The sequence below is a fragment of the Rhinolophus ferrumequinum genome, chromosome 13, assembly GCF_004115265.2.
Source record: "Rhinolophus ferrumequinum isolate MPI-CBG mRhiFer1 chromosome 13, mRhiFer1_v1.p, whole genome shotgun sequence".
Lineage (NCBI taxonomy): Eukaryota > Metazoa > Chordata > Mammalia > Chiroptera > Rhinolophidae > Rhinolophus > Rhinolophus ferrumequinum.
Window position 1 is genome coordinate 32,455,272 of NC_046296.1, and position 15,415 is coordinate 32,470,686.

The 15,415-nt window shown below is 35.5% G+C and overlaps 1 protein-coding gene across 2 annotated transcripts in view; it reads left to right on the forward strand.

Annotated features, from left to right (window-relative positions):
* The window catches only part of CLHC1 (clathrin heavy chain linker domain containing 1), a 35,993-nt gene extending 22,944 nt beyond the window's left edge, over positions 1 to 13,049 (forward strand). For both annotated transcript variants that reach the window (XM_033125389.1, XM_033125388.1), the window contains 4 exons: positions 346 to 520; positions 7,244 to 7,446; positions 11,301 to 11,471; positions 12,832 to 13,049. In XM_033125389.1, coding sequence (XP_032981280.1) covers positions 346 to 520; positions 7,244 to 7,446; positions 11,301 to 11,471; positions 12,832 to 13,028 — 746 coding nt within the window. In that variant the 3' untranslated portion in view covers positions 13,029 to 13,049. The remainder of the gene's footprint in view (positions 1 to 345; positions 521 to 7,243; positions 7,447 to 11,300; positions 11,472 to 12,831) is intronic.
* The last annotated feature ends 2,366 nt before the right edge of the window (positions 13,050 to 15,415 follow it).

Here is a 15,415-nt window from a genome sequence, read left to right on the forward strand (position 1 = left end):
TCTTATAGTGCAGTCTGCTGGTGGTACATTCTTTTAGCTTTTTAAAGTTCTTTTCGGAAGTTCTGAGGGAGATTCCATGCTTCTCTCTTAGCTTCTATGTGGCTGTCAGCAATTTTTGGCATTCTTTGGCTTATAGACACATCACTCTAATCTCAGTTTTCACATAGCGTGTAATATTTAGTCATCCAAAATATAAAGTTTAATCCATGTGCATTAGTTAAAAATTACAAATATGTGATTTTAGATTAAAATTTTTTAGAAAATGCAGAGATGAAAATAATATGAAGAATTTAAAAAAACTACTACTTACAGTATTTGACTTAAAAACTTTTCTTCTCTCTGTAGCTGTTGGAAAAATTAGAGGAAAGCCTTCTCCATTACTCTTATTTTTTGAGGCTATCTTTAGCACAAGTCGTGCTCATAAACGTCCTATTAATGCAGAACTAACCCTGGAAGGAATCAAATGTGGATTATCTGAAAAACGTTTAGATTTAGTTATCAATTGGATCACCCAGGAAAGGTAAGCAAAATTAAACTTTTAATTTTGATATTTGGTTAATGAAGTTGTTTGTTCTCAAAATTTTAATATTTTCTTATCAATACTTTATTTGAGCATTTATTTCAGGTCGCTATTGCAATTAATGTGTCAGAAACTATGTACTAAGCATTCATGTAGTAACAGGCCTAGTCACAATTGATCAGGAGTTGACTCATAGCAGTTCACAAGATGATTCATAATCACTTAATGGTGGATGGAAATTGATCATTGACGATAGAAAAGGTTTGATTAGTATCACGCTACTCAGAGGGATAAGGCAGGAATCTGGTTCCAGACAGGCTGTGGGTACATGTAAAGGATACATCCAGGAGAAAACTTATAAGCAGGAGGAACATGAGCCAAGGTAGCATTTAGGAGAACATACAAACCAGAAAGGACGGGCATGAGGTGGCTTCTTGGAGTTGAATCTCAGCACAGATTGGTATATTTGTACCAGTCCTCACTTTGGTTGGCTTCCCTAGTACCTATGCCTGGGACGGGAGTTTGGGTGCATATGAGTGATAGAGGGATGCTTTCTGAAGAAAAACCTATAAGGGAGTGAATGAAGCAGAACAGGGAAGGGGAAAGAGCCCAGCAAGGATGAGACCTCAGGCAAGTTCTAACGTTGGCCTTATTTCTAGAGGGATGGCTCTGGAACATAAACCACACCACAAAGCTGTTTCCCTTTGAGGCATGGGGCCGGACTTTTATACCTCTCTGTCAGTCACTCTAGGGCTGTGGATAGGGTGAGAATACATAACTTCTTGGGTATTGAGAGTATATAACTTCCTGGGTATGGTGGCTCCCAACCAAGGGCAATTCACTATAGAAGGGAGAGGCCTGTGAGACACTGACAACCGATATACAGAGCAGGGTGTACTGGCCCATTAAGCAGGATTTGGGCAGGACAGCAAAGCAGCATCAGTCTTAGTCATCCGTTGGTACAATATAGATCTATTTGCTTCTCACATTAAGTTCACTCCAATCAGGCACAACTTCTCCAGGATTCTGTGGTCATACTTCCAGGGGAAACTTGTAAGAGGAGGGTTAGTGGAATGAACTATAGCCCTTGTCATTACAGTTGGTCCTAGGGCTATAGTTTGTTTTTTACAACGTTATTGAAATAAAATTTACATATGATAACCTATACATATTTAAAGCATACAATTTGATGAGTTTTTTAAAAAAGAGCATTATGGAGATACAATTGACATAATAAACTGCATGAATTTAAAGTATACAATTTGACAAGTTTTGCATATGTATAAACCCATGAAATCACCACAATCAAGATAATAAACATATCCATGGCCTTCAAAGGTTTCTTTATGTCCTTTTATAATGCCTCCTTCTATCTTCCACCTGCTCATTCCACCTCCCTCTCTAGGTAAGCACTGATCTGCTTTCTGTCACTATAGATTATTAGTTTGCATTTTCTAGAATATTATATAAATGAAATCATATGTTACATACTTTTTCTTCTTGGTCTGGCTTCTTTCACTTATAATTATTTTGAGATTCATCCATATTAGTTAATATTCATCATTTTTCTCGTCTATTACCCATCTTAGATTCTTCTCACTCTTACATTTCTGTTGATTTTGATGGTTTGTCTGGTAGGATGACTGTAGTTACCATGCCTTTATCAAACCATTTTTACTGATTTACCCACTAACAGTTTTCAGCTGGTGTAGGACTACTCAGAGATATCCCAGTAGATCATCTGCTCTCTGTAACAGACAATTATACACCATTCGGAAAACAATTTCTGGATCTCGCTAAAGTAGGAGCATTTATCCATGGAACATCAGTGACTGTGCAGCTAGAACTGCTCATCATGAACTGGATTCTGACAGATTCATCAAGTCATAAGGTCAGGTGGGCTCAGAAAAGCCCATCCCAAATCAGGTACACCCAAGATCATGTTCAAGCAGGTCCAGAGCACACAAGGAAACTGCATGAATAGGTGGCCCAGAACCCATGTCAGCTACCACTGACTGACTGATACTACTTCCACAGCTCTCACCCAAGGCCTCGTGCGGCGGTGGGGTCACCTAAGACCAGCAGACAGAGGAAGAAAAAACCAAAACTTGGTTCATGGATGGTTCAGGCGGCTAAGTGATGCCAGTTTGTCACTCCATCCTTTGAAAATGGAGTAACTTCAGGATGAAGTGTACTCCTTAAACCAATGACAATTATATGATGCTGTATCCCCAACAGGTAGAATACTTGGGTCTGGGAAATAAAGAGTCTCTGCTTAACTATGACTGCCAGTAGCCCACTTAGGGAGAGTATTAGGGTTCTCCAACTAAACAGAATCAATAGGAGATATACGAGTATGTACAGGTCTTCTGTATATGTATTGTAAGGAATTGTAATTATGGAGGCCAAGAAGTCCCAAGATCTGTAGTCAGCAAGCTGAAGACCTAAGAGAGCTGGTGGTGTAAGTTCCAGCTCCAAAGCCAGCAGGCACAGGACCCAGGAAGGGCCGAGATGCTTCTGTCTGAGTCCAAAGGCAGGAAAAGACTGATGTTCCAGCTAAAGTAGTCAGGAGGAGTCCCCCTTACTTGAGGGAAGGTCAGCCTTTTTGTGCTCTTCAGGCTTGCAGCTGATTGCTACCCACATTCAGGAAAGCACTCTGCTTTACTTGGTATGTTGATTCAGATGTTACTCTCATCCAAATACACCATTGCAGACACCCAAAATATATTTGACCAAATATCTGGGCACACTCCACAGCCCAGTCAAGTTGACACACAAAATTAACCATCACGGGGAGTTTGTGCTTCCCATGCCTACAAATTTAGGCTCTGAGTCTGGAGGGCCTGACTGACTTTGATTATCATGAGAAGGTAGGACTGCTGCTACATCACAGGGCAGAGAGGAATATGTTCGGCATTCAGATTCCCTATTCCCTTGAAGAGAGCCTGATACTTGGATTTAAGTGTATGTCATTTACTGATAGACTACTCCTTGGGAAGTGTTTTAAGGGAAGGAGTAGATAGGATAGGGAAGGGGAAAGAACCAAGCAAGGATGTGAACTCAGGTGAAGTCTAGTATTGGCCAGTATTACAGGAAGAGGGATATACAGCATAAACCATACCACCGAGTTATTTCCTCTTGGTTGTGGGACTGGCCTTTTGTATCTCTTATTAGTCGTCAGCCCTTGACTCCTGGGAAGTTGAAAGATAGGCATAATCTTCTGGGTGAGATGGCTCCAGTCGGCTGAGGACAGGTCTTTGGAGATGGAGGCAGCTGTGAGCTGTTAGTAGTCAGCTGGAGAAGGGGCACTGGTCCAGTACAGGGGTCCTGGGTGAGGCAGCTTACAAAGATCGACATGGAGCTAGATACCAGCTTTTGCTGGGTCTGTGTGGACATGGGTTGGGCTGTGAGTATTGGAAGGCAGAGTAGCCATGGCCCTGCTTATTTTGTAGCCTAAGGGCTATGCTTCCTTGGCTCTGAATGCATAGGGACATAGAATACATAGAGAGTAGTTATGTTTCTTATCTTTAAGAAGTGTACCGTAAGGAAGATAGACGGACTAATGTAAGCACTCCCTAAATAACAAATCCATGACTTAGAAATGTCTCAAACATAAAAATGCAAGTTTGCATACTACTACCGTGTTTCCCCGAAAATAAGACCCAGTCTTATATTAATTTTTGCTCCAAAAGACGCATTAGGGCTTATGTTCAGGGGATGTCATTCTGAAAAATCATGCCAGGGCTTATTTTCCTGTTAGGTCTTATTTTGGGGGAAACACGGTACCTACTGCCATCCATTCCAAACTCCCCATTTCCCCTGGACGACTCTGGAGAATCAAAGCTGTTGGGGACCGGTGGCACTATTGTTTACCAGGGTGAAGTATATAACTTTCTCCCATCACCTCTTGCTATATAGCCTTCACTTACTGTTCACATAATAGTTAATAAAACAGAATTAGAATTTAGGAAACTTCTTCATACGTATAAACTTCTTTTCACTCTTTACCTCCTTGCTTTCTCTGCCTGTACCCTCCATTAAAAGTACTTGTCAGGGGTCACTGGAAATGGCGCACATGTGAGGGTATCATGAGAAAGTTCATGCTCATTATCAACAGCTGTTACCTCGTGCAGAAAGACTTCAGATAAGTTTAATTTCCTTACATATCCCGATGGTTCTTGGCCAACTCTACCTCTTAGTTGTAAGAACTTAAGTTCTTATGCAGGTCCTTTACTGCATACATTGGAACAATACTAATACTTTTAAGGATCCTGAGATGACATAATAGAATACTCAAGGCAATTCACATTCTTTCTTCTTAGCCTCTGTCCCTCCTTGGTCTTTGACTCTGATACTCTGGCCTTTACCACATGGCTACCTAAAACTGTTAACCAGTTCTTTTCCTGAAGCTTAGCACAGAGGCAGCCCTAAAGCAGCCTGGATTATAGGCTGATCTTGGCTCTTCTAGTCATTTTTTACCTAAGAGAAATCTAATCACTTCACCTAAAAACACTAAATTTAAGAAATGATGCTTTCATCACAAACAGCTATAAGAATGCTGCTATCCCTGCTAAAACTGGTTTGTCGAATAGCAGCCGCACATTTTTGATGAGTCAGCGTTGTACATCTAGGGAGAAAACATGAGAAGAGGTTAAATTAAATATCACACAGACACAATGTTGTCAGTATCTATCTTAAAACAATATACGTATTACAAATGAATAGCTATTGTAAGACATAGAGAAAGCATCTGAAACCAGAATATACTTCACTAAGAGCTCAATCTCAAATTTCATAAAATTGGGGTATATTTTAAATTCATGAAGCACACTGTATAAAAAGAGAAATAACTTGTTACCAAGGTACTCATGGAAAACAATTAGAATAAAAAAAGAAATACTCTGAAAAAAAAAAAAAAGAAAAAAAAAAAGAAATGATGCTTTACTAGTGTTAGCTCTCAAAATTGCAGACATTGCTCATGGAAGAGGAAAAATATCCTCTGGAACAGTAATTGTATAAATCCAATCCTATTAAATAACTAAATGAATATCATGCATAGATTTAGTGATTATACCTTACCTTTACTTTGACTTTTAAAAATCAGTAATCTAGTTTATAATGAAACATGCCTAAGTTTACTAGTGGAGTTGAACAAATTTTCTTTTATTTATTAGTCATCTGTATTCTCCCGAGCCAGTCTGGTCTCAGATCCATTTTCAGAAGTCCCTGAAAGAGTCTTAGAGCTGGAAGTAAAGGTGGTGAGAGCCAAGAAGAGCGCTTTAGGAAAACAGAAGGTGTGATGAGGTGATTGAGGCAGGAAAAAGGGCAAGGACATTCGCAGGCTCGTTTCCCAGCCTGTATTTCTTTCTCCTTTTTCCTTCAGGGTCAATTCCATTCTTTTAGGGCTTGAGTCTCCTTCTTCCTTTGGTTAATTTTTCTCTTTAATCATACTCTTCTTTCCTGATTATCCTTTTGGAAAGTGACAAGCCAAGACAGAGCAACCTCAGTTCTTAACGCTGGCTTTCTTTCAAGTGGAACAGTATCACGATGGTGACCACTTTAAAAAGAAAATAATAATGGTATTAAGAAGAGAAATAAATACTATAATACTGGCATTATCATGTTGGTCCAGTAATGCAGTCCCTAGAAAGACCAAAATAATTACTTGTTCAGCCTCAGGAAATGTGGCTGTAGCTCCCCAAACCTGCAATTTTAGTATTAAAATGTGGAAGTCAGAGAACTGCTTGCTAAGTGATTTTGTACTCTGAAGCTGTTTTTTGATTTTGGACCTACCTCTCTGCTGCCCACCCCAACAAACACAGGGCTTTATTTCCTGAATTTTCAGTAAAGAGATATTTGTAGGGTTTCCAGGATTTCATTTTAATATTATTGGCATTTTGTTACATATATACAGATACCAATATTATGTGATTACTGTTATTCTGTAGCTATTAATTAAAATATGACTAAAGCACAATTTTCATATAACCAGTAATTAGAAGTGATATCTTTAATTATACTCAAATGTCTTTTTTTTTTTTGCTTATGTTGATAGTTTCTAGGTGAAGTTACTTTGATAGCATAGATGGTTCACTGTAATTGTGTATGAAGATGGTGCATTAAAATATAAGTGAAATCTATTTAATTGAGCCATCTCAAAAGAACTTCTTCAGTCTCCTAATAGACACAGTTATGTCTTTTTTCCCTGTTGTTTCTTATAAATCTATAACAATTTTAAAAATACCATTGGTGTTACACTTTCTCTGTCCCTTTTAGCACACATGCTTGCAAGATCTGTCACTAATTTTGAGCTAAAATTTGTTTTCATTATCTTTAACCAACACTTCATAAGTTCTTTTATTCTGCAGGGTTTAGAATCTAGATAACTGCTGAGATCATTGAGACCCTCAGGTACAGACAATTTTTTTTTATCTTGTAATTTGAAATCCTACCAGTCTTTTCAGAAGAATTTTAAACTCTTCGTAGATTTTTTTAACAACTTGAGTTCAGTGTTGCCAAAAGGTCTTCCCCCAAGAGAATATGTGCTGATTGTTTTGGTTCTTATTAAATTTCAGATGTGTTTAATTTCTTCTCCGTCAATTTCCTATTAACTTGGAATTCTTACAGATCACAGAAGATCCAGTTTTACTGTACCGAATTTTCAAATATTTCATTCTCGTCAAGAACTCTCTAATGTGTGCCTTATTGATCTGCTTGCTCTAGGCTCACATTTTCTGAGGAGGCTGGGGATGTGATTTGTGATTATGGGGAGAAGAAGACTTATTACAAGGCCAAGTGCCTGGCTTTAGCTCAAACTATCTACAGTGAATGTGGCCTGCACAACAAAGCTCTTCTTTGCCTGTGTAAACAGGGTCAGATTCATGCGGCCATGGAATACATACAACAGTTTACTGCCTTTCCTGCCAGTAAGTACAAAAGACTACTTATTTATATACATTTGAATCCTGGACTTTAATTGTGAGATCACCCATGATAGTCGGCAGTATTTTGGTTTTACGTTATAAAGTTTGTTTTACGTATATTGATAAGTAGGTTTCTTTTGTAATTTTCAGTAAAGCAGTTACGCTGAAGCTGATTGATTTACATGCTTGATATTCGAATACATTATGTGTTTCCTCAATACATAAACAATAAACTGGATGGTCCTGAAATACACAATTTTAAAGATAAATTTTTCAAATATGTTGGACCATGCTACTTAAAGGATTTTTAACAAAATAACTTTTTTTGTCAGATATCATGTTCTAAACTATGATTTAAGCCGTAGAAATGAAGAATTAGTGAACTAAAGTTCATTTCAAAATTTTGAAACACCTAGGTTGCAACTGGGCAGTGATCTGAGAGAATTGTGGACCTTCTAGGGTGACCCTAGTTGAATGAGCCAATCTGTTATTGTTAACATAGTTCAGCAGCAACGTCAGTGTACAGGCAGTCTTGACAGCTCTCATGTCTCAGACCTGTGTCAATCCTGATTTGCAGGATATGTACCCCAATTCTAAGAAGTTGCAAAATGAAACAAAACATAGCACTTTTAAGTGACGTTTTTCCAGGAAAAAGAATCTTTATAACTGTTGAATATGATCACTTTCAAACAATAAATTGACTTTTACTTAGAATCTTTTTTTCTAAATTACTGATTTCTTCATGCATTATATAACAGCATGCCTGATGCTATCACTGTATGATAGCTAATAATTTGGCTTTTATGTGCATTGTCTCACTTTATCCTTACATTAACTCTGTGAAGTAGGTTTTGTTATTATCCTTATTTTATAGATGAAATATATGTTTCCACAGAAAGGCTAAGGCACAGAGAGGTAGGTAATTTGCCTATATGCACACAACAACAGAACAGAATCTGGCATAGTAAGTACTAAATATTTGTTGAATTAACTTATATATTTTATTGTTATTATCAAAGTATACAGATTCAGTTTCTGTATTATTGCTTTTCCATAGGTAAGAATTATTTTAGTTAGTCAGGGTTTACACATGGAGTATAGGTTTTAATTATTCTTGGAACATGATTGACTCATTATCATATTATTCTGTGTTCCTTTAGTAGTGCATTACACTCCAAAATGATTGAACATATATGTAATAATTAAGAAGCAATAAAGCTCCTATATAATTAGAACCTTGATATTTGTCTGCAGAATTTATTTAGCATAACATCATAAGATGAAAATAATAATAACCGGAGAAAAATTAAGCTTAAAAGAGAAACAATGAAAAATTACTTTGCTTATTTTACTTTTTAATGAGAAACAGCCACAGCTTTCCAAGGTATCATCTTTGGCCTCAGGAGACAGATAAAGTTTGCTAATAACTGTCTGGTTTCAGAAAAAAATATTCTCGCTCAGATTTAGATGATCAGCTTTATATTGACAGATTAAAAAAAATAAATCAAAACAAAACAGAAACAGAAAAGTCCTAAAAAAGTCTTTTGTTCCAAAAGTATAAATCTGACTAATAGAGCATCTGTTTTAGAAGTAAAGATTCTTTTCATTTTTTTCTCCTAATAATTTCCAGAATAAAGTCTGAAATGATTTGTTTGTTCACCTTCTCCTTTATCATTAAAAAGTAAATGTGCCTATATGGAAACTGAGGTTATTGTAGATCTGAGGCTCTCAAACTTTCTGGTCTCAAGTCTCCTGTACATTTTTAAAACCATTGAAGATCCCAAAGAGCTTTTATTTATACTGATTATATCTATTGATATTTATCCTATTAGAAATTAAAACAGAAAAATTTTAAATATTTATTTTAAAAAAACAATAAACCTTTTCCATGTTATCATAAATGAAATTTTTTTTATGAAAAACAACTTTCCAAAATCAAACAATTTCATGAAAAGAGTGGCATTGTTTTATATTTTTACAAATCTCTGTAATATCTGGCTTAATAAAAGATAGCTGGCTTCCCATATTTGCTGCCATATTCAGTCTCCTGTAATATCACATGTCACATAGGCTCTGGAAAACACCACTGTATACCTCTGAGAAAAAGAATTAAAAAGGCAAGTAACAAGTTAGTATTTTCGTGAAAGTAGTTTTGACTTTATAGACCTTAGACTACATTTTGAGAACCACTGTTCTAAGTATTTGTGAGTTAAACAAACACCATTCTTGGTATGTAGGCCCTTATAATATTAAAACAGAACATACTTGAGATAAATTCTGATTAATAACATGTTAAACCAAGGAAGAAGGAAGTGGATTCTGAAGTGTCATAAGCAGTGGGGGGAGGTCATAGGATTTGAATTTGTGTCCTTTCTGATTAATCAGAGACCATCTTGCACATAATTGAGTAAATATTGGTTAATTAATCAATTCATGGAGAAGGGGATTTGAATATCTGATTGAATGAAACAGAGAGAGATAAGTGAGTTATGAAATGTTGGAGCCTGGGGGAGGGAGGGGGTGCTATATAAATAGCTTCACCTTAGTAGAGGTTAGTTTGAGTGACCCAAATCACAAACTTCTATCTCGTCCCTAGGGAAATTATTTTTAATTGTTTGACTTTATTGATATATAATAGAATTACACTCTGCTATACCCTGTGTCCTCTTTTACCATCTCTTTATCTGTCTTTCTCTCTCTCTGTATGTATGTGTATGTGCATTGCATGTGTATATATACATACACATACAATGTACACACACAGGTATTTATTGTTTTGGAGGAGCAGTACTATAGATTTGAAGGTCATGGACTCTGGGGATCATATGAATTGTTCTACTTTATGCCACGTGTATAATTCTGGGAAAATTAACTTCTCTAAGCCTGTTTCCTCATTTGTAATGTGAGAATAAGAATATCTCACTTATACTGAATATTAAATGCAGTGACTTAATATGTGTAAGTTCCCCGTACAGTAAATATGTATTTAATAAACACTCGATTACTTTGTATTGCCTTTCAGAGCGCAAATTATGTGTATGGTAATTCTTGAAAAGCTCTCAGAAATTATTCTGAAAATGACCTGTGTTGTGGCCCAAGAAGAATATATTGACTTTAAAAAATTTAGGAAGTTAATACAAAGTTCATAATTTGAACAATATAAATCATGATTGTAGCTTAGATCACCTAAGTGGTTAACTAGTAGATTAAACCACATGAAATTGCTTTTTTTGGAGTCAAAAATGGTCAAATGTAGGTAACTTCATATGGCTCAACCTCTAGCTACTCGAACTAGCTAATGGCTTGTTCAATTTTTCATTTGTGAGTTTCTAAATATTTAATATTTTTAGGAAAAAAAAATTGCTGAGGCGTCTTTTCTGCGCAAAGCACAGAAAAAAAAAAAAACATTTTACTCACTAGATGTTGGCCCTAACGAGATATAGACAATGTAACATAGTGTTAGATGTAACCTTAGAAATTGGAGGTAACCAATTCTAGAGCACTTTTAACATGCAAACACTGAGCTCCAAGAAATTAAGTGACTGAGGGAGCTCTGATTAGAATGCAGGTTCCCTGGTTGGCAAGCTAATCCTTTTTATTATACCACATTACTTTTCATGACAGTTATTTGATAAATTTCTTTTTTGGTACTCTTTGTTATAGGTAGTTTTTCTTTGTTTTTTGTATTCTCTTTTTGCTTTGTTGAACATGATTTTTTTTTTTTTTTTGATTAAGGATAGTTCTGTTGAGTTCATTGGGAGCTTTGGAAGGATTGGAAAAAGAAGCATTGATTAGCTGGCTTCAGTTTCTAGTATCATATTAGGATGTTGACACATAGTTTTCATTTTTGCTTTCAGATGACCTGATGCAGCTAATAAAGTTATTTCCCCACATTGAATTAATTCAGTATCTCACTAGAGAAAGGGATGGGAAACCACCATTTTTATCTTTTGGTCTTGTTATACTTCATCTGTTCTCTGTAGATATGAAAAAAGTTGGCATTAAGCTACTTCAAGAAATAAATAAAGGTAAGTAGAGTAAAATGTTGTAGAAGAAATAGTAGTGGATTATTTAGGGAAAGCTTCAAGATTACTATGTTGGAGTTAATTCAGTCTTCTAAGAGTTCTTGCTTGGCAAGAATTATTAACTTTAGAAGTTTATAAATGTAAAAATTACAATGTCAATTGTAGTCTGTTGGCAATAGTATATATTTCTTGAAGGAATTAGGATGAAGAGAGATTCTTTATAAAGCTTGAGGAGAACATCATAATAATTATAATAGCTAACACTATAAAAACTTTATATTAATGTATGTATATATTTAGTAATTTTTATATATATTTTAAATGTGTATAGACATAAACTTTATATTTTTTATTTTTAAATTATATATGTAAATATCATTTACACATGATATTTACTCCAAACCTACTCTGTAGTGGGATGAAAAATAACTAACTAGATCTCACTTTTTTCTTTTCTTACTCTAATATAGGAAATTGAGCAGACAACTTGATTTTAAATTATTATATGGGGGTCAAAGAAAAAATAGTAAATTACATGAAAACATTTGGGAAAACATTTTGAAATTATTATTATAGATATCAACTAAAATATTTTACTTGATAGAAAAATAATGATCATGGGAGAAATAAAATAATAGTGATGACAGTATTCTAAAATGATATCCTCTTTAATTAAGTATCATAAGTCATGCAAGTAGTAGGTAAGAGATGAGTTTCATAAATAGATATCTCCCAAAGAGGGTCACTAGAATTGATTTTCAAAAGTAAATAATACCATTCATTTTCTTGAATAAACAAAATGCTTCTTTTATTTCCTTTGGAAAAATATTTGTTATAGAAACCCCATCATTAAGACGTCTCTGTCTAGAGATAAGATGGAGAGTTTGCCAAAGAGTTTTTTAAACCTTTGGGTCAGCACTACCAGGGCATTTACAAAAGTGTTTTAAAGGTCATGAAAAGTAGACATATAAGCTCTCAGTTATTTTATAGTTTCTAGTGGTACCATGTAGACTCTGAAAAAGGCTGAACCCATGTTCTTCACCTTCTGAGCTCCCTTTCTTGTAGCCTTCAACATATGCTAACCTTATCAAGAAGGAGATGAGGGGAGAAGAGGTGTACGCGAGAAATGGTAGAGGATTGAGTTGAGGACTGAAAAGGTTAATGAAAAAGGAGAAGGAATTATCATGAGCCGGACTAAGCACTGTACATTGAACATATAGGACTCAACCTTATGCGACTCAGATTGAGTTGAAATGATATCCTTTTATATATTTTTTCTTTATATTTTTAAAAAATTGCTAAGTGTAGGTTATCAAGGAAGAATAAGTGCCATACTATATGATACTGTATTTTTTTTTTTTAGATGCAATCGAACATCTTATGATAAATGATCCATTTTGCTCCCTAGAAAAGTGGCAAGAAGTGGCAAATGTATGTTTACAGAATGGCTTTGGCAGGTTATCTAATGACATCATGTCCATTCTTCGATCTCAGGCTGGAGTTACAGAAATTCCTGAAGAGGATGATACAGTCAACTTAATGCAACATGTGTTTTGGTAGTTCTGTGTCTTAGCCAGTTGAGGGAGCTTGTACAACGTTTTATATATGTTGGTTGGGCAAACTGATTTTGGAATAACTAACTTATAAATAAATCTAGAGTATGAAGCTCTCAAAAATAAATCATGCTTCTTTTATTATGATGACATTTAGATTTGTTTTTGAAGCATTTATACCATTGCTTCTTTTGTTCCCCATGTTGTCATTTCTTGTATTGAATCTTGATAAAATCCCAAAATATAGCTGTATGAAACTCAGTTTAGGCATTTCTATCTAATGTCTAGATATGCCCCTTTCTGGTAATCTAATTTGATAGCAAGAACTGAGAGAGCTATGAGTGGTATCCTGTCTTTTAGTCTGATTTCCCAAATATCAAATGCTACAAACCTGACTTTTAACAAGAATAGGAGGATGTCATGTCAAGGTTGGACTCACTAGTGAGAACCTAAAGTGTAGTAATTTTGTACTACTAATTTAAAGATGTGCCCATATTTTGATATATATATATATATAAATGACAAATGTTAGGCTTTTACTATAACAGTTTGGAATCTTAGCATGTTCTTACCTAGAGAGAAGACCAGCCAAATTTTGCATAGAAGTAGACCTGGGATACCTACATGCTCAGGAAACATATCATAGGAAGAAGTTTTGTCATCTGAAAAAGTATTTAATTAAAAACGCAAGAGTTTAATGGTAAGTATGGCATGAGCACCGATCAACAGAGCAGATACCCAACTAGTCAGAACAGCTTTCAGCCCTGATGCCACACCAACTTAATATCAGCCTCGATCATGAAACATGGTAAAAATGAGCTGCTATTAGATAAACAGTAAACAGCATAACTTTTCCTCTCCTAAATTTAAATTGAATGTATACGTTTTATAGTGGAAAGAACATGAACTTGTAATCAGAGAGCCCTGTACAGGTTCTAGTCCCACATTTTACTCTTTGTATAATATGGGCAGTAATACCTCCCCCAAAGTTTTGTTGTAAAGAGAGTGACGTGTGTGTAATATCAGTATGTAGCATAATGGAGGAACTTAGTGGAAGATAATGTCATTTTTATGTACTAGCTCCCAGGAACACATATTCCTTACTTGGTTTATTCTTACTAAATCCCGCTCATCTATCAATTTGTTATTTGATAGAACATACCTTATTGCCTGTATTAAGCTCTCTCTCTACACTAATATTAGGGGTGCTTGGCTTATCTTATAAATCCAGAAGAGTACTCGCTGAATTCTTAATTTTTCCATATATTGCTAAACACAGTAGTGGATAATTATAATTCAGTTTTCTAAAACATAACATTTTTTAAAGTACTACATGTGTACAGTTTCAAAAGCAATATATTACTACAAGGCTTATAACAATAATATTTTGATGTCTGGCCTTCCGATTCGCTGTGATTTTTGAGAAAAGATGAAGAATGGGAAAAAGAGGATATTTCAGCAGCATTGATTCTTTATGTGCCAATGGCTTAAAACCTTTTTTTTTTCCCTTTGAAACTAGTATGATTGATAGAACTCTATCATATGCCTATTGACAGAACTTAGAAAAAAAAGTGTCCATAAAACCCAGTAGGATGAAGTACATACATAAATCTGGAAAAAGCTTGAAATAGTAGCTGTTGTTGTTACTGTTAGTTTTGCTTTGGTTTTAAAATGTTTTTCTTTCACTCATTCTTCCTTCTCTGTTAGCATTACCTTTGGCAGTTTTCCCAAGGAAAGTGAAGCTTGTGAAGTGACTATAAATTAAAATGCCTGGAGGTGGGTTGGGAGGAAGAGCAAGAATATAAAGTCAAGTGGAGGAAGGAGAAAGTTGAGATGAAAGTGAGCTACACAGGCCTTGGGAGCATAAGAACCTCCCGGTAAGCTGCACTGAGAGGTACTACGTGAGTTCACGGCATTAGAGCCTGCGTTCTAGACCAGCTCTGTCACCATCCTGCTTTGTGTCCTGCGCCTCAGGAGTTTATTTTGACTGGATAATTACTCTTGTCATTTACGATTCAAAACTTCAGTAATTCCTCAAAAGTACCTCTGGTTTTTCAGTGCTTTTTGACCTTCTGCCTAAATTTTAAATACCAAGATTCAAAATGAGCATTAACAATAATGTCCAGTCTATATTCAAATTTCACCAATTGCTTAAAAATGCCTTTTTACAGTTGAGTTATTCTGATTAAGATCTAAGCAAGGTCTGTGTGTTCTATTTGGTTGTATCTCTGGATCTAGAGTGTGGCTCCTCTCCTCTTTTTTCCCTCCTTACTGGACTGGCTTTGTTGTTACTGGAAATGTTCCATATCCTAGATTTGTCTCATTGCTTCCCTATGGTGTCATTTAACTTGTTCTTCTATTTCCCGTATTTCCTATAAATGAAAGTTAGATCTA